Source organism: Oncorhynchus keta, unplaced genomic scaffold (genome assembly GCF_023373465.1).
Source record: "Oncorhynchus keta strain PuntledgeMale-10-30-2019 unplaced genomic scaffold, Oket_V2 Un_scaffold_2576_pilon_pilon, whole genome shotgun sequence".
Lineage (NCBI taxonomy): Eukaryota > Metazoa > Chordata > Actinopteri > Salmoniformes > Salmonidae > Oncorhynchus > Oncorhynchus keta.
The window spans coordinates 156,425-178,424 of NW_026290888.1; the positions used below are offsets into that span (position 1 = coordinate 156,425).

The 22,000-nt window shown below is 44.3% G+C and overlaps 2 protein-coding genes and 2 long non-coding RNA genes across 23 annotated transcripts in view; all 4 read left to right on the forward strand.

Moving 5' to 3' along the window:
- Positions 1–8,334, forward strand: part of LOC127928278 (unconventional myosin-XV-like) — a 55,969-nt gene extending 47,635 nt beyond the window's left edge. The window contains exons 13-15 of the mRNA XM_052515437.1: positions 5,533–5,645; positions 5,816–5,880; positions 8,327–8,334. Coding sequence (XP_052371397.1) covers positions 5,533–5,645; positions 5,816–5,880; positions 8,327–8,334 — 186 coding nt within the window. The remainder of the gene's footprint in view (positions 1–5,532; positions 5,646–5,815; positions 5,881–8,326) is intronic.
- Positions 8,335–10,853: 2,519 nt separating this feature from the next.
- LOC127928272 (uncharacterized) lies at positions 10,854–12,510 on the forward strand. 7 transcript variants are annotated; one of them, XR_008131137.1, is made up of 3 exons: positions 10,854–10,926; positions 11,530–11,660; positions 12,320–12,355. It is a non-coding gene; the product is annotated as an uncharacterized LOC127928272 (long non-coding RNA). The 7 variants fall into 7 exon arrangements; XR_008131139.1 differs by lacking the exons at positions 10,854–10,926; positions 12,320–12,355 and adding exons at positions 10,973–11,010; positions 12,451–12,510 and having other exon boundaries at positions 11,530–11,618; XR_008131138.1 differs by lacking the exons at positions 10,854–10,926; positions 12,320–12,355 and adding exons at positions 10,973–11,010; positions 12,147–12,206 and having other exon boundaries at positions 11,530–11,618.
- Positions 12,511–14,197: 1,687 nt separating this feature from the next.
- Positions 14,198–22,000, forward strand: part of LOC127928268 (unconventional myosin-XV-like) — a 31,357-nt gene continuing 23,554 nt past the window's right edge. For all 12 annotated transcript variants that reach the window (XR_008131121.1, XR_008131129.1, XR_008131131.1 and 9 more), the window contains exons 1-4: positions 14,198–14,479; positions 17,303–17,433; positions 19,440–19,534; positions 21,790–21,867. Coding sequence is in view for 1 of the 12 variants with exons in the window: in XM_052515432.1 (XP_052371392.1) it covers positions 14,418–14,479; positions 17,303–17,433; positions 19,440–19,534; positions 21,790–21,867 (366 nt within the window). In the remaining 11 variants the exon portion in view is untranslated. The remainder of the gene's footprint in view (positions 14,480–17,302; positions 17,434–19,439; positions 19,535–21,789; positions 21,868–22,000) is intronic.
- LOC127928269 (uncharacterized) lies at positions 17,791–19,205 on the forward strand. 3 transcript variants are annotated; one of them, XR_008131133.1, is made up of 6 exons: positions 17,791–18,187; positions 18,237–18,345; positions 18,444–18,529; positions 18,622–18,684; positions 18,734–18,842; positions 19,177–19,205. It is a non-coding gene; the product is annotated as an uncharacterized LOC127928269 (long non-coding RNA). The 3 variants fall into 3 exon arrangements; XR_008131132.1 differs by having other exon boundaries at positions 17,791–18,345; XR_008131134.1 differs by lacking the exon at positions 18,734–18,842 and having other exon boundaries at positions 17,791–18,345; positions 18,622–18,707.

Genomic DNA, 22,000 nt, shown 5'->3' on the forward strand with positions numbered 1-22,000 from the left:
TTGATGAGGTCCTAGAGGTCGACGAGAGCTGTACTACTGTACTACTGTATACATGTTGCTGTGGTTTAGAGGGGCTTGATGAGGTCCTAGAGGTCGACGAGAGCGTTCTGTACTACTGTACTACTGTATACATGTTGCTGTGGTTTAGGAGGGGTTTGATGAGGTCCTAGAGGTCAACGAGAGTGTACTCTGTACTACTGTATACATGTTGCTGTGGTTTAGGAGGGGTTTGATGAGGTCCCAGAGGTCGACGAGAGCGTTCTGTACTACTGTACTACTGTATACATGTTGCTGTGGTTTAGAGGGGTTTGATGAGGTCCTAGAGGTCGACGAGAGTTCTGTACTACTGTACTACTGTATACATGTTGCTGTGGTTTAGAGGGGTTTGATGAGGTCCTAGAGGTCGACGAGAGTGTTCTGTACTACTGTACTACTGTATACATGTTGCTGTGGTTTAGAGGGGTTTGATGAGGTCCTAGAGGTCGACGAGAGCTGTACTCTGTACTACTGTATACATGTTGCTGTGGTTTAGGAGGGGTTTGATGAGGTCCTAGAGGTCGACGAGAGCGTTCTGTACTACTGTACTACTGTATACATGTTGCTGTGGTTTAGGAGGGGTTTGATGAGGTCCTAGAGGTCAACGAGAGCGTTCTGTACTACTGTACTACTGTATACATGTTGCTGTGGTTTAGGAGGGGTTTGATGAGGTCCTAGAGGTCGACGAGAGCGTTCTGTACTACTGTACTACTGTATACATGTTGCTGTGGTTTAGGAGGGGTTTGATGAGGTCCTAGAGGTCGACGAGAGTTCTGTACTCTGTACTACTGTATACATGTTGCTGTGGTTTAGGAGGGGTTTGATGAGGTCCTAGAGGTCAACGAGTGTTCTGTACTCTGTACTACTGTATACATGTTGCTGTGGTTTAGGAGGGGTTTGATGAGGTCCTAGAGGTCGACGAGAGCGTTCTGTACTACTGTATACATGTTGCTGTGGTTTAGGAGGGGTTTGATGAGGTCCTAGAGGTCAACGAGAGCGTTCTGTACTACTGTACTACTGTATACATGTTGCTGTGGTTTAGGAGGGGTTTGATGAGGTCCTAGAGGTCGACGAGAGCGTTCTGTACTACTGTATACATGTTGCTGTGGTTTAGGAGGGGTTTGATGAGGTCCTAGAGGTCAACGAGAGCGTTCTGTACTACTGTACTACTGTATACATGTTGCTGTGGTTTAGGAGGGGTTTGATGAGGTCCTAGAGGTCGACGAGAGCGTTCTGTACTACTGTACTACTGTATACATGTTGCTGTGGTTTAGGAGGGGTTTGATGAGGTCCTAGAGGTCGACGAGAGCGTTCTGTACTACTGTACTACTGTATACATGTTGCTGTGGTTTAGGAGGGGTTTGATGAGGTCCTAGAGGTCAACGAGAGCGTTCTGTACTACTGTATACATGTTGCTGTGGTTTAGGAGGGGTTTGATGAGGTCCTAGAGGTCAACGAGAGCGTTCTGTACTACTGTATACATGTTGCTGTGGTTTAGGAGGGGTTTGATGAGGTCCTAGAGGTCGACGAGAGCGTTCTGTACTACTGTATACATGTTGCTGTGGTTTAGGAGGGGTTTGATGAGGTCCTAGAGGTCAACGAGAGCGTTCTGTACTACTGTATACATGTTGCTGTGGTTTAGGAGGGGTTTGATGAGGTCCTAGAGGTCGACGAGAGCGTTCTGTACTACTGTACTACTGTATACATGTTGCTGTGGTTTAGGAGGGGTTTGATGAGGTCCTAGAGGTCGACGAGAGTGTTCTGTACTACTGTATACATGTTGCTGTGGTTTAGGAGGGGTTTGATGAGGTCCTAGAGATCGACGAGAGCGTTCTGTACTACTGTATACATGTTGCTGTGGTTTATGAGGGGTTTGATGAGGTCTTAGAGGTCGGCGAGAGCGTTCTGTACTACTGTATACATGTTGCTGTGGTTTAGGAGGGGTTTGATGAGGTCCTAGAGGTCAACGAGAGCGTTCTGTACTACTGTATACATGTTGCTGTGGTTTAGGAGGGGTTTGATGAGGTCCTAGAGGTCGACGAGAGCGTTCTGTACTACTGTACTACTGTATACATGTTGCTGTGGTTTAGGAGGGGTTTGATGAGGTCCTAGAGGTCGACGAGAGCGTTCTGTACTACTGTACTACTGTATACATGTTGCTGTGGTTTAGGAGGGGTTTGATGAGGTCCTAGAGGTCAACGAGAGCGTTCTGTACTACTGTATACATGTTGCTGTGGTTTAGGAGGGGTTTGATGAGGTCCTAGAGGTCGACGAGAGCGTTCTGTACTACTGTACTACTGTATACATGTTGCTGTGGTTTAGGAGGGGTTTGATGAGGTCCTAGAGGTCGACGAGAGCGTTCTGTACTACTGTACTACTGTATACATGTTGCTGTGGTTTAGGAGGGGTTTGATGAGGTCCTAGAGGTCGACGAGAGCGTTCTGTACTACTGTACTACTGTATACATGTTGCTGTGGTTTAGGAGGGGTTTGATGAGGTCCTAGAGGTCGACGAGAGCGTTCTGTACTACTGTACTACTGTATACATGTTGCTGTGGTTTAGGAGGGGTTTGATGAGGTCCTAGAGGTCGACGAGAGCGTTCTGTACTACTGTACTACTGTATACATGTTGCTGTGGTTTAGGAGGGGTTTGATGAGGTCCTAGAGGTCGACGAGAGCGTTCTGTACTACTGTATACATGTTGCTGTGGTTTAGGAGGGGTTTGATGAGGTCCTAGAGGTCGACGAGAGCGTTCTGTACTACTGTACTACTGTATACATGTTGCTGTGGTTTAGGAGGGGTTTGATGAGGTCCTAGAGGTCGACGAGAGCGTTCTGTACTACTGTACTACTGTATACATGTTGCTGTGGTTTAGGAGGGGTTTGATGAGGTCCTAGAGGTCAACGAGAGCGTTCTGTACTACTGTACTACTGTATACATGTTGCTGTGGTTTAGGAGGGGTTTGATGAGGTCCTAGAGGTCGACGAGAGCGTTCTGTTCTGTACTACTGTATACATGTTGCTGTGGTTTAGGAGGGGTTTGATGAGGTCTTAGAGGTCAACGAGAGCGTTCTGTACTACTGTATACATGTTGCTGTGGTTTAGGAGGGGTTTGATGAGGTACTAGAGGTCGACGAGAGCGTTCTGTACTACTGTACTACAGTATACATGTTGCTGTGGTTTAGGAGGGGTTTCATGAGGTCCTAGAGGTCAACGAGAGCGTTCTGTACTACTGTATACATGTTGCTGTGGTTTAGGAGGGGTTTGATGAGGTCCTAGAGGTCAACGAGAGCGTTCTGTACTACTGTATACATGTTGCTGTGGTTTAGGAGGCGTTTGATGAGGTCCTAGAGGTTGACGAGAGCGTTCTGTACTACTGTACTACTGTATACATGTTGCTGTGGTTTAGGAGGGGTTTGATGAGGTCCTAGAGGTCGATGAGAGCGTTCTGTACTACTGTACTACTGTATACATGTTGCTGTGGTTTAGGAGGGGTTTGATGAGGTCCTAGTGGTCGACGAGAGCGTTCTGTACTACTGTACTACTGTATACATGTTGCTGTGGTTTAGGAGGGGTTGATGAGGTCCTAGAGGTCGACGAGGCGTTCTGTACTACTGTACTACTGTATACATGTTGCTGTGGTTTAGGAGGGGTTTGATGAGGTCCTAGAGGTCGACGAGAGCGTTCTGTACTACTGTATACATGTTGCTGTGGTTTAGGAGGGGTTTGATGAGGTACTAGAGGTCGACGAGAGTGTTCTGTACTACTGTACTACTGTATACATGTTGCTGTGGTTTAGGAGGGGTTTGATGAGGTCCTAGAGGTCGACAAGGGCGTTCTGTACTACTGTACTACTGTATACATGTTGCTGTGGTTTAGGAGGGGTTTGATGAGGTCCTAGAGGTCGACGAGAGCGTTCTGTACTACTGTATACATGTTGCTGTGGTTTAGGAGGGGTTTGATGAGGTCCTAGAGGTCGACGAGAGCGTTCTGTACTACTGTACTACTGTATACATGTTGCTGTGGTTTAGGAGGGGTTGATGAGGTCCTAGAGGTCGACGAGAGCGTTCTGTACTACTGTACTACTGTATACATGTTGCTGTGGTTTAGGAGGGGTTTGATGAGGTCCTGGAGATCGACGAGAGCGTTCTGTACTACTGTACTACTGTATACATGTTGCTGTGGTTTAGGAGGGGTTGATGAGGTCCTAGAGGTCGACGAGAGCGTTCTGTACTACTGTACTACTGTATACATGTTGCTGTGGTTTAGGAGGGTTTGATGAGGTCCTAGTGGTCGACGAGAGCGTTCTGTACTACTGTACTACTGTATACATGTTGCTGTGGTTTAGGAGGGGTTTGATGAGGTCCTAGAGGTCAACGAGAGCGTTCTGTACTACTGTATACATGTTGCTGTGGTTTAGGAGGGGTTTGATGAGGTCCTAGAGGTCGACGAGAGCGTTCTGTACTACTGTACTACTGTATACATGTTGCTGTGGTTTAGGAGGGGTTTGATGAGGTCCTAGAGGTCGACGAGAGCGTTCTGTACTACTGTATACATGTTGCTGTGGTTTAGGAGGGGTTTGATGAGGTCCTAGAGGTCGACGAGAGCGTTCTGTACTACTGTATACATGTTGCTGTGGTTTAGGAGGGGTTTGATGAGGTCCTAGAGGTCGACGAGAGCGTTCTGTACTACTGTACTACTGTATACATGTTGCTGTGGTTTAGGAGGGGTTTGATGAGGTCCTAGAGGTCGACGAGAGCGTTCTGTACTACTGTATACATGTTGCTGTGGTTTAGGAGGGGTTTGATGAGGTTCTAGAGGTCGACGAGAGCGTTCTGTACTACTGTACTACTGTATACATGTTGCTGTGGTTTAGGAGGGGTTTGATGAGGTCCTAGAGGTCGACGAGAGAGCGTTCTGTACTACTGTATACATGTTGCTGTGGTTTAGGAGGGGTTGATGAGGTCCTAGAGGTCGACGAGAGCGTTCTGTACTGTACTACTGTATACATGTTGCTGTGGTTTAGGAGGGGTTTGATGAGGTCCTAGAGGTCGACGAGAGCGTTCTGTACTACTGTACTACTGTATACATGTTGCTGTGGTTTAGGAGGGGTTTGATGAGGTCCTAGAGGTCGATGAGAGCGTTCTGTACTACTGTATACATGTTGCTGTGGTTTAGGAGGGGTTTGATGAGGTCCTAGAGGTCGACGAGAGCGTTCTGTACTACTGTACTACTGTATACATGTTGCTGTGGTTTAGGAGGGGTTTGATGAGGTCCTAGAGGTCGACGAGAGCGTTCTGTACTACTGTACTACTGTATACATGTTGCTGTGGTTTAGGAGGGGTTTGATGAGGTCCTAGAGGTCGACGAGAGCGTTCTGTACTACTGTACTACTGTATACATGTTGCTGTGGTTTAGGAGGGGTTTGATGAGGTCCTAGAGGTCGACGAGAGCGTTCTGTACTACTGTACTACTGTATACATGTTGCTGTGGTTTAGGAGGGGTTTGATGAGGTCCTAGAGATCGACGACAGCATTCTGCAGGACACGATACGATATGGTGGAGTTGCTTTAGACAACCGGCTGCTAAGGGGCACACACACATTGATGAGGTCACACACACACACACACACACACACACACACACACACACACTGTATACATGTTGCACACACATCAAACCCCCCACACACACACACACACACCACTCATACACACCACTCACACACACACCACTACACACACTGTGTCCCTATAGTGTTTATCTGTGGTTTCCCCACAGGGCCTCTGTGAAGTCCAAGAAGCCCAAAGACACCAGAGATCCCTTTGAAATGGTCAGGTTACAAGGTAACACATTATAACACATTATAACACATTATAACACATCATAACACATTATAACACATTATAAACACAATATAACACAGGTAACACATTATAACACATCATAACACATCATAACACATTATAACACATTATAACACATTATAACACATTATAAACATTATAACACATTATGCATTATAACACATAACACATTATAACACATTATAACACATTATAACACATTATAACACATTATAACACATTATACCACATTATAACACATCATAACACATCATAACATTACATCATTTACATTTTACATTTAAGTCATTTAGACACTCTTATCCAGAGGACTTACAAATTGGTGCATTCACCTTATGACATCCAGTGGAACAGCCACTTATACAATAGTGCATCTAAATCTTTTAAGGGGGTGGGGGTGAGAAGGATTACTTTATCCTATCCTAGGTATTCCTTAAAGAGGTGGGGTTTCAGGTGTCTCCGGAAGGTGGTGATTGACTGCTTCCTGGGTCGTGAGGGAGTTTGTTCCACCATTGGGGGGCCAGAGCGAACAGTTTTGACTGGGCTGAGCGGGAACTGTACTTCCTCAGTGGTAGGGAGGCGAGCAGGCCAGAGGTGGATGAACGCAGTGCCCTTGTTTGGGTGTAGGGCCTGATCAGAGGGCCTGGAGGTACTGAGGTGCCATTCCCCTCACAGTTCCGTAGGCAAGCACCATGGTCTTGTAGCGGATGCGAGTTTCAATGGAAGCCAGTGGAGAGAGTGGAGGAGCGGGGTGACGTGAGAGAACTTGGGAAGGTTGAACACCAGACGGGCTGCGGCGTTCTGGATGAGTTGTAGGGGTTTAATGGCACAGGCAGGGAGCCCAGCCAACAGCGAGTTGCAGTAATCCAGACGGGAGATGACAAGTGCCTGGATTAGGACCTGTGCTTCCTGTGTGAGGAGGGGTACTTGCGGATGTTGAGAGCATGAACCTACAGGAACGGGCCACCGCCTTGATGTTAGTTGAGAACTACAGGGTGTTGTCCAGGATCACGTGGTTCTTAGCGCTCTGGGAGGAGGACACAATGGAGTTGTCAACCGTGATGGCGAGATCATGGAACGGGCAGTCCTTCCCCGGGAGGAAGAGCAGCTCCGTCTTGCCGAGGTTCAATTGAGGTGGTGATCCGTCATCCACACTGATATGTCTGCCAGACATGCAGAGATGGGGTCGCCACCTGGTCATCAGAAGGGGGAAAGGAGAAGATTAATTGTGTGTCGTCTGCATAGCAATGATAGGAGAGACCATGTGAGGTTATGACAGAGCCAAGTGACTTGGTGTATAGCGAGAATAGGAGAGGGCCTAGAACAGAGCCCTGGGGACACCAGTGGTGAGAGCGTGTGGTGAGGAGACAGATTCTCACCACGCCACCTGGTTGCTGTGACCTTCAGGTAGGGGTCCAAGCGTGAGGTCCGGAGATGCCCAACGGAGAGGGTGGAGAGGAGGATCTGATGGTTCACTGTATACATGTTGCTGTAGGTTAGAAGGATGAGAGCAGAGGATGAGAGTTATCTTTAGCAGTGCGGAGCGCCTTGATACAGAGAAGAGCAGTCTCAGTTGAATGACTAGTCTTGAAACCTGACTGATTTGGATCAAGAAGGTCATTCTGAGAGAGATAGCGGGAGAGCTGGCCAAGGACGGCACGTTCAAGAGTTTTGGAGAGAAAAGAAACAGGGATACTGGTCTGTAGGTTGACATCGGAGGGATTTGATAGGTTTTTCAGAAGGGGTGCAACTCTCGCTCTCTTGAAGATGGAATACATGTTGCCAGCGGTTAGGGATGAGTTGATGAGCGAGGTGAGGTAAGGGAGAAGGTCTCCGGAAATGGTCTGGAGAAGAGAGGAGGGGATAGGGTCAAGCGGGCAGGTTGTTGGGCGGCCGGCCGTCACAAGGTGAGATTTCATCTGGAGAGGTCAGAGCACAGGGTAGGGCAGTTGAGCAGAACCACGGTGGTTTGACTTAGCAAACGAGGATCGTAACACATAACACAAGGTAACACTATTACACATTATAACACATCATAACACATTATAACACATTACAACACATTATAACACATTACAACACATTACAACACATTATAACACATTACAACACATTACAACACATTACAACACATTATAACACATCATAACACATCATAACACATCATAACACATTATAACACATTATAACACATCATAACACATCATAACACATTACAACACATTATAACACATTATAACACATCAAGTTCTCCAATGTAACACATTATAACACATCATAACACATTATAACACATCATAACACATTATAACACATTATAACACATTATAACACATTATAACACATCAAGTTCTCCAATATAACACATTATAACACATTATAACACATTATAACACCATAACACATCTTCCACTGTGTCCCTCAGAAGTGTAACACATTATAACACATTATAACACATCATAACACATTATAACACATTATAACACATTATAACACATTATAACACATTATAACACATTATAACACATCAAGTTCTACAAGGTAACACATTATAACACATTATAACACATTATAACACATTATAACACATTATAACACATTATAACACATTATAACACATCAAGTTCACATTATAACACATTATAACACATTATAACACATTATAACACATTATAACACATTATAACACATTATAACACATTATAACACTTTATAACACATCATAACACATTATAACACATTATAACACTTTATAACACATTATAACACTTTAAAACACATTATAACACATTATAACACATTATAACACTTTAAAATACATTATAACACATTATAACACATTATAACACATCAGGTTCTCCAATGTAACACATCATAACACATTATAACACATTATAACACATTATAACACATTATAACACTTTAAAATACATTATAACACATTATAACACATTATAATACATTATAACACATTATAACACATTATAACACATTATAACACATCAATTCTCCAATGTAACACATTATAACACATTATAACACATTATAACACATTATAACACATTATAACACATTATAACACATTATAACACATTATAACACATTATAACACATTATAACACATTATAACACATCAAGTTCTCCAATGTAACACATTATAACACAATATAACACATTATAACACATTATAACACATTATAACACATTATAACACATTATAACACATTATAACACATTATAACACATTATAACACATCAGGTTCTCCAAGGTAACACATTATAACACATTATAACACATTATAACACATTATAACACATTATAACACATTATAACACATTATAACACATTATAACACATTATAACACATTATAACACATTATAACACATCAAGTTCTACAAGGTAACACATTATAACACATTATAACACATTATAACACATTATAACACATTATAACACATCAGGTTCTACAAGGTAACACATTATAACACAATATAACACATTATAACACATTATAACACAATATAACACATTATAACATATTATAACACATTATAACACAATATAACATATTATAACACATTATAACACATTATAACATATTATAACACATTATAACACAATATAACATATTATAACACATTATAACACATTATAACACATTATAACACATTATAACACATTATAACACATTATAACACATCAAGTTCTCCAAGGTAACACATTATAACACATTATAACACATTATAACACACTATAACACATTATAACACATTATAACACATACCCTAACTGTTTTATTATACCTAATTATACCTTATATCATAAGCCTTAAGTAGTTAACTATAGTTCCATTATATCTCTTTCCCCCCCCAGTCTCCACTGTCTGAATCTCTGATAGAGTTCACTGATCCTGCTATGAACAGAGTGGCTACAGACATCTTCCTTTGTAAGTCATGTTTCACACTATGTCATGCTATGCCCATGCTTTGTCTTGCTATGTCATGCTATGCCCATGCTTTGTCTTGCTATGTCATGCTATGCCCATGCTTTGTCTTGCTATGTCATGCTATGCCCATGCTTTGTCTTGCTATGTCATGCTATGCCCATGCTTTGTCTTGCTATGTCATGCTATGCCCATGCTTTGTCTTGCTATGTCATGCTATGCCCATGCTTTGTCTTGCTATGTCATGCTATGCCCATGCTTTGTCTTGCTATGTCATGCTATGCCCATGCTTTGTCTTGCTATGTCATGCTATGCCCATGCTTTGTCTTGCTATGTCATGCTATGCCCATGCTTTGTCTTGCTATGTCATGCTATGCCCATGCTTTGTCTTGCTATGTCATGCTATGCCCATGCTTTGTCTTGCTATGTCATGCTATGCCCATGCTTTGTCTTGCTATGTCATGCTATGCCCATGCTTTGTCTTGCTATGTCATTTTATGCCTTTTTCATGTCATTTCATGTCATGGGCCGTTATGTTAAGTCATGGTATGTCATGTCCTACTACGTCCTGCGATGTCACGGTATGTCCTGCTATGTCATGTTCATAGCGGTGATGCGTTTTATGGGAGACCACCCCCTGAAGGGCCTGACAGAACAAGTAGTAACAACACTGTTAACAGTTTGTTGAAGGTAAACACTCTGTTAACAGTCGGTGGTTTTGTGTTGTGTTGAAGGTAACACCCACTCTGTTAACAGTTGGTGGTTTTGTGTTGAAGGTAACACCCACTCTGTTAACAGTTGGTGGTTTTGTGTTGTGTTGAAGGTAACACCCACTCTGTTAACAGTTGGTGGTTTTGTGTTGAAGGTAACACCCACTCTGTTAACAGTTGGTGGTTTTGTGTTGAAGGTAACACCCACTCTGTTAACAGTTGGTGGTTTTGTGTTGAAGGTAACACCCACTCTGTTAACAGTTGGTGGTTTTGTGTTGAAGGTAACACCCACTCTGTTAACAGTTGGTGGTTTTGTGTTGAAGGTAACACCCACTCTGTTAACAGTTGGTGGTGTTGTGTTGTGTTGAAGGTAACACCCACTCTGTTAACAGTTGGTGGTTTTGTGTTGAAGGTAACACCCACTCTGTTAACAGTTGGTGGTGTTGTGTTGAAGGTAACACCCACTCTGTTAACAGTTGGTGGTGTTGTGTTGAAGGTAACACCCACTCTGTTAACAGTTGGTGGTTTTGTGTTGTGTTGAAGGTAACACCCACTCTGTTAACAGTTGGTGGTTTTGTGTTGAAGGTAACACCCACTCTGTTAACAGTTGGTGGTTTTGTGTTGAAGGTAACACCCACTCTGTTAACAGTTGGTGGTTTTGTGTTGAAGGTAACACCCACTCTGTTAACAGTTGGTGGTTTTGTGTTGTGTTGAAGGTAACACCCACTCTGTTAACAGTTGGTGGTTTTGTGTTGAAGGTAACACCCACTCTGTTAACAGTTGGTGGTTTTGTGTTGTGTTGAAGGTAACACCCACTCTGTTAACAGTTGGTGGTTTTGTGTTGAAGGTAACACCCACTCTGTTAACAGTTGGTGGTTTTGTGTTGAAGGTAACACCCACTCTGTTAACAGTTGGTGGTTTTGTGTTGAAGGTAACACCCACTCTGTTAACAGTTGGTGGTTTTGTGTTGAAGGTAACACCCACTCTGTTAACAGTTGGTGGTTTTGTGTTGAAGGTAACACCCACTCTGTTAACAGTTGGTGGTGTTGTGTTGTGTTGAAGGTAACACCCACTCTGTTAACAGTTGGTGGTTTTGTGTTGAAGGTAACACCCACTCTGTTAACAGTTGGTGGTGTTGTGTTGAAGGTAACACCCACCTCTGTTAACAGTGGTGGTGGTGTTGTGTTGAAGGTAACACCCACTCTGTTAACAGTTGGTGGTTTGTGTTGTGTTGAAGGTAACACCCACTCTGTTAACAGTTGGTGGGTTTTTGTGTTGAAGGTAACACCCACTCTGTTAACAGTTGGTGGTTTTGTGTTGAAGATAACACCCACTCTGTTAACAGTTGGTGGTGTTGTGTTGTGTTGAAGGTAACACCCACTCTGTTAACAGTTGGTGGTTTTGTGTTGTGTTGAAGGTAACACCCAATCTGTTAACAGTTGGTGGTTTTGTGTTGAAGGTAACACCCACTCTGTTAACAGTTGGTGGTTTTGTGTTGAAGGTAACACCCACTCCGTTAACAGTCGGTGGTTTTGTGTTGTGTTGAAGGTAACACCCACTCTGTTAACAGTTGGTGGTTTTGTGTTGAAGGTAACACCCACTCTGTTAACAGTTGGTGGTGTTGTGTTGAAGGTAACACCCACTCTGTTAACAGTTGGTGGTTTTGTGTTGAAGGTAACACCCACTCTGTTAACAGTCGGTGGTGTTGTGTTGAAGGTAACACCCACTCTGTTAACAGTTGGTGGTGTTGTGTTGTGTTGAAGGTAACACCCACTCTGTTAACAGTTGGTGGTGTTGTGTTGTGTTGAAGGTAACACCCACTCTGTTAACAGTCGGTGGTTTTGTGTTGAAGGTAACACCCACTCTGTTAACAGTTGGTGGTTTTGTGTTGAAGGTAACACCCACTCTGTTAACAGTTGGTGGTGTTGTGTTGAAGGTAACACCCACTCTGTTAACAGTTGGTGGTGTTGTGTTGAAGGTAACACCCACTCCGTTAACAGTTGGTGGTGTTGTGTTGAAGGTAACACCCACTCTGTTAACAGTTGGTGGTGTTGTGTTGAAGGTAACACCCACTCTGTTAACAGTTGGTGGTTTTGTGTTGAAGGTAACACCCACTCTGTTAACAGTTGGTGGTTTTGTGTTGTGTTGAAGGTAACACCCACTCTGTTAACAGTTGGTGGTTTTGTGTTGTGTTGAAGGTAACACCCACTCCGTTAACAGTCGGTGGTGTTGTGTTGTGTTGAAGGTAACACCCACTCTGTTAACAGTTGGTGGTTTTGTGTTGTGTTGAAGGTAACACCCACTCTGTTAACAGTCGGTGGTGTTGTGTTGTGTTGAAGGTAACACCCACTCTGTTAACAGTTGGTGGTGTTGTGTTGAAGGTAACACCCACTCTGTTAACAGTTGGTGGTTTTGTGTTGTGTTGAAGGTAACACCCACTCCGTTAACAGTTGGTGGTGTTGTGTTGTGTTGAAGGTAACACCCACTCTGTTAACAGTCGGTGGTTTTGTGTTGTGTTGAAGGTAACACCCACTCTGTTAACAGTTGGTGGTTTTGTGTTGTGTTGAAGGTAACACCCACTCTGTTAACAGTTGGTGGTTTTGTGTTGTGTTGAAGGTAACACCCACTCTGTTAACAGTTGGTGGTGTTGTGTTGAAGGTAACACCCACTCTGTTAACAGTTGGTGGTTTTGTGTTGAAGGTAACACCCACTCTGTTAACAGTTGGTGGTGTTGTGTTGTGTTGAAGGTAACACCCACTCCGTTAACAGTTGGTGGTTTTGTGTTGAAGGTAACACCCACTCTGTTAACAGTTGGTGGTTTTGTGTTGTGTTGAAGGTAACACCCACTCTGTTAACAGTTGGTGGTTTTGTGTTGTGTTGAAGGTAACACCCACTCTGTTAACAGTTGGTGGTGTTGTGTTGTGTTGAAGGTAACACCCACTCTGTTAACAGTTGGTGGTGTTGTGTTGTGTTGAAGGTAACACCCACTCTGTTAACAGTTGGTGGTGTTGTGTTGAAGGTAACACCCACTCTGTTAACAGTTGGTGGTGTTTGTGTTGAAGGTAACACCCACTCTGTTAACAGTTGGTGGTTTTGTGTTGAAGGTAACACCCACTCTGTTAACAGTTGGTGTTTTTTTGTGTTGAAGGTAACACCCACTCTGTTAACAGTTGGTGGTTTTGTGTTGTGTTGAAGGTAACACCCACTCTGTTAACAGTTGGTGGTTTTGTGTTGTGTTGAAGGTAACACCCACTCTGTTAACAGTTGGTGGTTTTGTGTTGTGTTGAAGGTAACACCCACTCTGTTAACAGTTGGTGGTGTTGTGTTGAAGGTAACACACTCTGTTAACAGTGTTAACAGTTGGTGGTTTTGTGTTGAAGGTAACACCCACTCTGTTAACAGTTGGTGGTGTTGTGTTGTGTTGAAGGTAACACCCACTCTGTTAACAGTTGGTGGTTTTGTGTTGAAGGTAACACCCACTCTGTTAACAGTTGGTGGTGTTGTGTTGTGTTGAAGGTAACACCCACTCTGTTAACAGTTGGTGGTGTTGTGTTGAAGGTAACACCCACTCCGTTAACAGTTGGTGGTGTTGTGTTGAAGGCGTCTGTGTGATGTGTGTGTTCTCCCTCTCTCCAGCTGATTGGACAGTTGGTGGTGTTGTGTTGAAGGCGTCTGTGTGATGTGTGTGTTCTCCCTCTCTCCAGCTGATTGGACAGTTGGTGGTGTTGTGTTGAAGGCGTCTGTGTGATGTGTGTGTTCTCCCTCTCTCCAGCTGATTGGACAGTTGGTGGTGTTGTGTTGAAGGCGTCTGTGTGATGTGTGTGTTCTCCCTCTCTCCAGCTGATTGGACAGTTTGGTCTGATGAAGGATGAAGCCTACTGTCAAATCCTCAAACAGATTACAGGAAACACCAGCTCTAAACCGTAAGACCCTAACTCTAACCCCTGACCTCTGACCCTACTGTCAAATCCTCAAACAGATTACAGGAAACACCAGCTCTAAACCGTAAGACCCTAACTCTAACCCCTGACCTCTGACCCTACAGTCAACACCTCAAACAGATTACAGGAAACACCAGCTCTAAACCGTAAGACCCTAACTCTAACCCCTGACCTCTGACCCTACAGTCAACACCTCAAACAGATTACAGGAAACACCAGCTCTAAACCGTAAGACCCTAACTCTAACCCCTGACCTCTGACCCTACTGTCAAATCCTCAAACAGATTACAGGAAACACCAGCTCTAAACCGTAAGACCCTAACTCTCACCCCTGACCTCTGACCCTACAGTCAACACCTCAAACAGATTACAGGAAACACCAGCTCTAAACCGTAAGACCCTAACTCTAACCCCTGACCTCTGACCCTACAGTCAACACCTCAAACAGATTACAGGAAACACCAGCTCTAAACCGTAAGACCCTAACTCTAACCCCTGACCTCTGACCCTACAGTCAACACCTCAAACAGATTACAGGAAACACCAGCTCTAAACCGTAAGACCCTAACTCTAACCCCTGACCTCTGACCCTACAGTCAACACCTCAAACAGATTACAGGAAACACCAGCTCTAAACCGTAAGACCCTAACTCTAACCCCTGACCTCTGACCCTACAGTCAACACCTCAAACAGATTACAGGAAACACCAGCTCTAAACCGTAAGACCCTAACTCTAACCCCTGACCTCTGACCCTACAGTCAACACCTCAAACAGATTACAGGAAACACCAGCCCTAAACCGTAAGATCCTAACTCTAACCCCTGACCTCTGACTCTACTGTCAACACCTCAAACAGATTACAGGAAACACCAGCTCTAAACCGTAAGACCCTAACTCTAACCCCTGACCTCTGACCCTACTGTCAACACCTCAAACAGATTACAGGAAACACCAGCTCTAAACCGTAAGACCCTAACTCTAACCCCTGACCTCTGACTCTACAGTCAAATCCTCAAACAGATTACAGGAAACACCAGCTCTAAACCGTAAGACCCTAACTCTAACCCCTGACCTCTGACTCTACAGTCAACACCTCAAACAGATTACAGGAAACACCAGCTCTGAACCGTAAGACCCTAACTCTAACCCCTGACCTCTGACCCTACAGTCAACACCTCGAACAGATTACAGGAAACACCAGCTCTAAAGCGTAAGACCCTAACTCTAACCCCTGACCTCTGACCCTACAGTCAACACCTCAAACAGATTACAGGAAACACCAGCCCTAAACCGTAAGATCCTAACTCTAACCCCTGACCTCTGACTCTACTGTCAACACCTCAAACAGATTACAGGAAACACCAGCTCTAAACCGTAAGACCCTAACTCTAACCCCTGACCTCTGACCCTACAGTCAACACCTCGAACAGATTACAGGAAACACCAGCTCTAAACCGTAAGACCCTAACTCTAACCCCTGACCTCTGACCCTACAGTCAACACCTCAAACAGATTACAGGAAACACCAGCCCTAAACCGTAAGATCCTAACTCTAACCCCTGACCTCTGACTCTACTGTCAACACCTCAAACAGATTACAGGAAACACCAGCTCTAAACCGTAAGACCCTAACTCTGACCCCCTGACCTCTGACCCTACAGTCAACACCTCAAACAGATTACAGGAAACACCAGCTCTAAACCGTAAGACCCTAACTCTGACCCCCTGACCTCTGACCCTACAGTCAACACCTCAAACAGATTACAGGAAACACCAGCTCTAAACCGTAAGACCCTAACTCTAACCCCTGACCTCTGACCCTACAGTCAACACCTCAAACAGATTACAGGAAACACCAGCTCTAAACCGTAAGACCCTAACTCTAACCCCTGACCTCTGACCCTACAGTCAACACCTCAAACAGATTACAGGAAACACCAGCTCTAAACCGTAAGACCCTAACTCTAACCCCTGACATCTGACCCTACTGTCAACACCTCGAACAGATTACAGGAAACACCAGCTCTAAACCGTAAGACCCTAACTCTAACCCCTGACCTCTGACCCTACAGTCAACACCTCAAACAGATTACAGGAAACACCAGCTCTAAACCGTAAGACCCTAACTCTAACCCCTGACCTCTGACCCTACTGTCAAATCCTCAAACAGATTACAGGAAACACCAGCCCTAAACCGTAAGACCCTAACTCTAACCCCTGACCTCTGACCCTACTGTCAACACCTCGAACAGATTACAGGAAACACCAGCTCTAAACCGTAAGACCCTAACTCTAATCCCTGACCTCTGACCCTACTGTCAAATCCTCAAACAGATTACAGGAAACACCAGCTGTAAACCGTAAGACCCTAACTCTAACCCCTGACCTCTGACCCTACTGTCAACACCTCGAACAGATTACAGGAAACACCAGTTCTAAACCGTAAGACCCTAACTCTAACCCCCTGACCTCTGACCCTACTGTCAAATCCTCAAACAGATTACAGGAAACACCAGCTCTAAACCGTAAGACCCTAACTCTGACCTCTGACCTCTGACCCTACTGTCAACACCTCAAACAGATTACAGGAAACACCAGCTCTAAACCGTAACCCCCTGACCTCTGACCCCTGACCTCTGACCCTACTGTCAAATCCTCAAACAGATTACAGGAAACACCAGCTCTAAACCGTAAGACCCTAACTCTAATCACTGACCTTTAACCCCTGACCTCTAGCCCCTGACCTCTAACTCTAATCCTGACCTCTGACTCTGACCTCTAACCTTGAACCTCTAACCTTTAGGGACAGTTGTCAGCGTGGCTGGAGGTTGCTTTACATCCTGACTGCGTTCCATCGCTGCTCTGAGGTCCTGAAGCCCTTCCTGTTGAAGTTCCTACAGAACGCCTCCCTCAGTCAGGGAGTAGTGTTCCAGGGTAGGTGGCTTCCTGTTTCAGGGTAGGTGTCTTCCTGTTCCAGGGTAGGTGTCTTCCTGTTCCAGGGTAGATGTCTTCCTGTTTCAGGGTAGATGTCTTCCTGTTCCAGGGTAGGTGTCTTCCTGTTTCAGGGTAGGTGTCTTCCTGTTCCAGGGTGGGTGTCTTCCTGTTCCAGGGTAGGTGTCTTCCTGTTTCAGGGTAGGTGTCTTCCTGTTCCAGGGTAGGTGTCTTCCTGTTCCAGGGTAGGTGTCTTCCTGTTTCAGGGTAGGTGTCTTCCTGTTCCAGGGTAGGTGTCTTCCTGTTCCAGGATAGGTGTCTTCCTGTTCCAGGGTAGGTGTCTTCCTGTTTCAGGGTAGATGCCTTCCTGTTCCAGGGTAGGTGTCTTCCTGTTCCAGGGTAGGTGTCTTCCTGTTCAAGCGTAGATCTTCCTGTTTCAGGGTAGATGTCTTCCTGTTCCAGGGTAGATGTCTTCCTGTTTCAGGTTAGGTGTCTTCCTGTTTCAGGGTAGGTGTCTTCCTGTTCCAGGGTAGATGTCTTCCTGTTTCAGGGTAGGTGTCTTCCTGTTCCATGGTAGGTGTCTTCCTGTTCCAGGGTAGGTGTCTTCCTGTTTCAGGGTAGGTGTCTTCCTGTTCCAGGGTAGGTGTCTTCCTGTTTCAGGGTAGGTGTCTTCCTGTTTCAGGGTAGGTGTTAATGTCTATTCTCCAGGTAATGGTGCTGTGTATTGATAGGTATAATGTTAATGTCTATTCTCCAGGTAATGTCTCTGTGTATTGATAGGTATATTGGTAATGTCTATTCTCCAGGTAATGTCTCTGTGTATTGATAGGTATAATGTCTATTCTCCAGGTAATGTCTCTGTGTATTGATAGGTATAATGTCTATTCTCCAGGTAATGTCTCTGTGTATTGATAGGTATAATGGTAATGTCTATTCTCCAGGTAATGTCTCTGTGTATTGATAGGTATATTGGTAATGTCTATTCTCCAGGTAATGTTTCTGTGTATTGAGAGGTATAATGTCTATTCTCCAGGTAATGTCTCTGTGTATTGATAGGTATAATGTCTATTCTCCAGGTAATGTCTCTGTGTATTGATAGGTATAATGTTAATGTCTATTCTCCAGGTAATGTCTCTGTGTATTGATAGGTATAATGTCTATTCTCCAGGTAATGTATCTGTGTATTGATAGGTATAATGTCTATTCTCCAGGTAATGTCTCTGTGTATTGATAGGTATAATGTCTATTCTCCAGGTAATGTCTCTGTGTATTGATAGGTATATTGGTAATGTCTATTCTCCAGGTAATGTCTCTGTGTATTGATAGGTATAATGTCTATTCTCCAGGTAATGTCTCTGTGTATTGATAGGTATAATGTCTATTCTCCAGGTAATGTCTCTGTGTATTGATAGGTATGTTAATGTCTATTCTCCAGGTAATGTCTCTGTGTATTGATAGGTATAATGTTAATGTCTATTCTCCAGGTAATGTCTCTGTGTATTGATAGGTATAATGTTAATGTCTATTCTCCAGGTAACGTCTCTGTCTATTGATAGGTATAATGGTAATGTCTATTCTCCAGGTAATGTCTCTGTGTATTGATAGGTATAATGTTAATGTCTATTCTCCAGGTAATGTCTCTGTGTATTGATAGGTATAATGTTAATGTCTATTCTCCAGGTAATGTCTCTGTGTATTGATAGGTATAATGTCTATTCTCCAGTTAATGTCTCTGTGTATTGATAGGTATAATGTCTATTCTCCAGGTAATGTCTCTGTGTATTGATAGGTATAATGTTAATGTCTATTCTCCAGGTAATGTCTCTGTGTATTGATAGGTATAATGTTAATGTCTATTCTCCAGGTAATGTCTGTGTATTGATAGGTATAATGGTAATGTCTATTCTCCAGGTAATGTCTCTGTGTATTGATAGGTATAATGTTAATGTCTATTCTCCAGGTAATGTCTCTGTGTATTAATAGGTATATTGTTAACTTGTTCTCCATAGGCATATCAAAGGCTTGTGAGCAGAACCTGAGGAAGACCTATCGGTACGGAGGACGCATCATTCCTCCCAGCAGTATGGAACTGAAAGCTACGGTGGTCAGTTCTCACCTTTCACGCCTAACTCCTAACCTTAACCCCTTACCCTTGGCCCTTACCCTTGACCTCTGACCTGTGGTGATCACTAGCATTGGAACATTCCCCCCCAAATTTAGTACGAACGTTTCTAAATAACCAGCTAGCTAAATTTACAAATAGTTTGTGTCTAACCCCTAATGTCTAACCCTTGACCTCTACTGTTTAATCCCTGACCTCTAATGTCTAACCCCTGACCTCAACTGTCTAACCTCTGACCTCTAATGTCGAATCTCTGACCTCTAATGTCTAACCCCTGACCTCTAACATCTAATGTCTAACCCCTGACCTCAACTGTCTAACCTCTGACCTCTAATGTCGAATCTCTGACCTCTAATGTCTAACCCCTGACCTCTAACATCTAACCCCTGACCTCTAACGTCTAACCCCTGACCTCAACTGTCTAACCCCTGATGTCTAATGTCTAATTCCTGACCTCTAATGTCTAATTCCTGACCTCTAATGTCTATCCCCTGATCTCTACAGTTTAACCCCTGACCTCTAATGTCTAACCGCTGACGTCTAACCCCTGACCTCTAATGTCTAACCCCTGATGTATAATGTCTAACCCCTGACCTCAACTGTCTAACCTCTGACCTCTAATGTCGAATCGCTGACCTCTAATGTCTAACCCCTGACCTCTAACATCTAACCCCTGACCTCTAACGTCTAACCCCTGACCTCAACTGTCTAACCCCTGATGTCTAATGTCTAATTCCTGACCTCTAATGTCTAATTCCTGTCCTCTAATGTCTATCCCCTGATCTCTACAGTTTAACCCCTGACCTCTAATGTCTAACCGCTGACGTCTAACCCCTGACCTCTAATGTCTAACCCCTGATGTATAATGTCTAACCGCTGACCTCTAATGTCTAACTCCTGACCTCTACTGTCTAACCCCTGACGTCTAACCCCTGACCTCTACTGTTTAATCCCTGACCTCTAATGTCTAACCCCTGACCTCTACTGTCTAACCCCTGACGTCTAACCCCTGACCACTAATGTCTAACCCCTGACCTCTAATATCTAACCCCTGACCTCTAACGTCTAACCCCTGACCTCTAATGTCTAACCCCTGACCTCTAAAGTCTAACCCCTGACCTCTAAAGTCTAACCCCTAACCTCTACTGTCTAACCCCTGACCTCTACTGTCTAACCCCTGACCTCTAACATCTAACCCCTGACCTCTAACATCTAACCCCTGACCTCTAACGTCTAACCCCTGACCTCTAATGTCTATCCCCTGATCTCTACAGTTTAACCCCTGACCTCTAATGTCTAACCGCTGACGTCTAACCCCTGACCTCTACTGTCTAACCCCTGACCTCTACTGTCTAACCCCTGACCTCTAAAGTCTAACCCCTGACCTCTACTGTCTAACCCCTGACGTCTAACCCCTGACCAGACTGTTTAATCCCTGACCTGTGTCTAACCCCTGACCTCTCCTGTCTAACCCCTGACCTCTAATGTATAACCCCTGACATCTAACCCCTGACCTCTACTGTCTAACCCCTGACCTCTAAAGTCTAACCCCTGACCTCTAATGGCTAACCCCTGACATCTAACCCCTGACCAGACTGTTTAATCCCTGACCTCTAATGTCTAACCCCTGACCTCTAAAGTCTAACCCCTGACCTCTAAAATCTAACCCCTAACCTCTACTGTCTAACCCCTGACGTCTAACCCCTGACCTCTAATGTCTAACCCCTGACCTCTAACCCCTGACGTCTAATGTCTATCCCCTGATCTCTACAGTTTAACCCCTGACCTCTAATGTCTAACCCCTGACGTCTAACCCCTGACCTCTACTGTCTAACCCCTGACCTCTACTGTCTAACCCCTGACCTCTAAAGTATAACCCCTGACCTCTAAAGTATAACCCCTGACCTCTACTGTCTAACCCCTGACATCTAACCCCTGACCAGACTGTTTAATCCCTGACCTATAATGTCTTACCCCTGACCTCTAATGTGTAAACTCTGACATCTAATGTCTAACCGCTGACCTCTACTGTCTACGCCTTGACCTCTAAAGTCTAACCCCTGACCTCTACTGTCTAACCCCTGACGTCTAACCCCTGACCTCTACTGTTTAATCCCTGACCTCTAATGTCTAACCCCTGACCTCTACTGTCTAACCTCTGACCTCTAATGTCTAACCGCTGACCTCTACATGTCTAACCCCTGACCTCTACATGTCTAACCCCTGACCTCTAACAGGCGGGGAGGAGCTCCAAGCGACAACTGTTCCTATTCCCAGGCGGCATCGAACGACACCTGAAGATCAAGACGTGCTCTGTGAGTCTCATAGACTGTGTCTGTTCCCTTCTGTCTCTGTCAGTCTACTAGACTGTGTCTGTTCTCTTCTGTCTCTGAGTCTACTAGACTGTGTCTGTTCCCTTCTGTCTCTGAGTCTACTAGACTGTGTCTG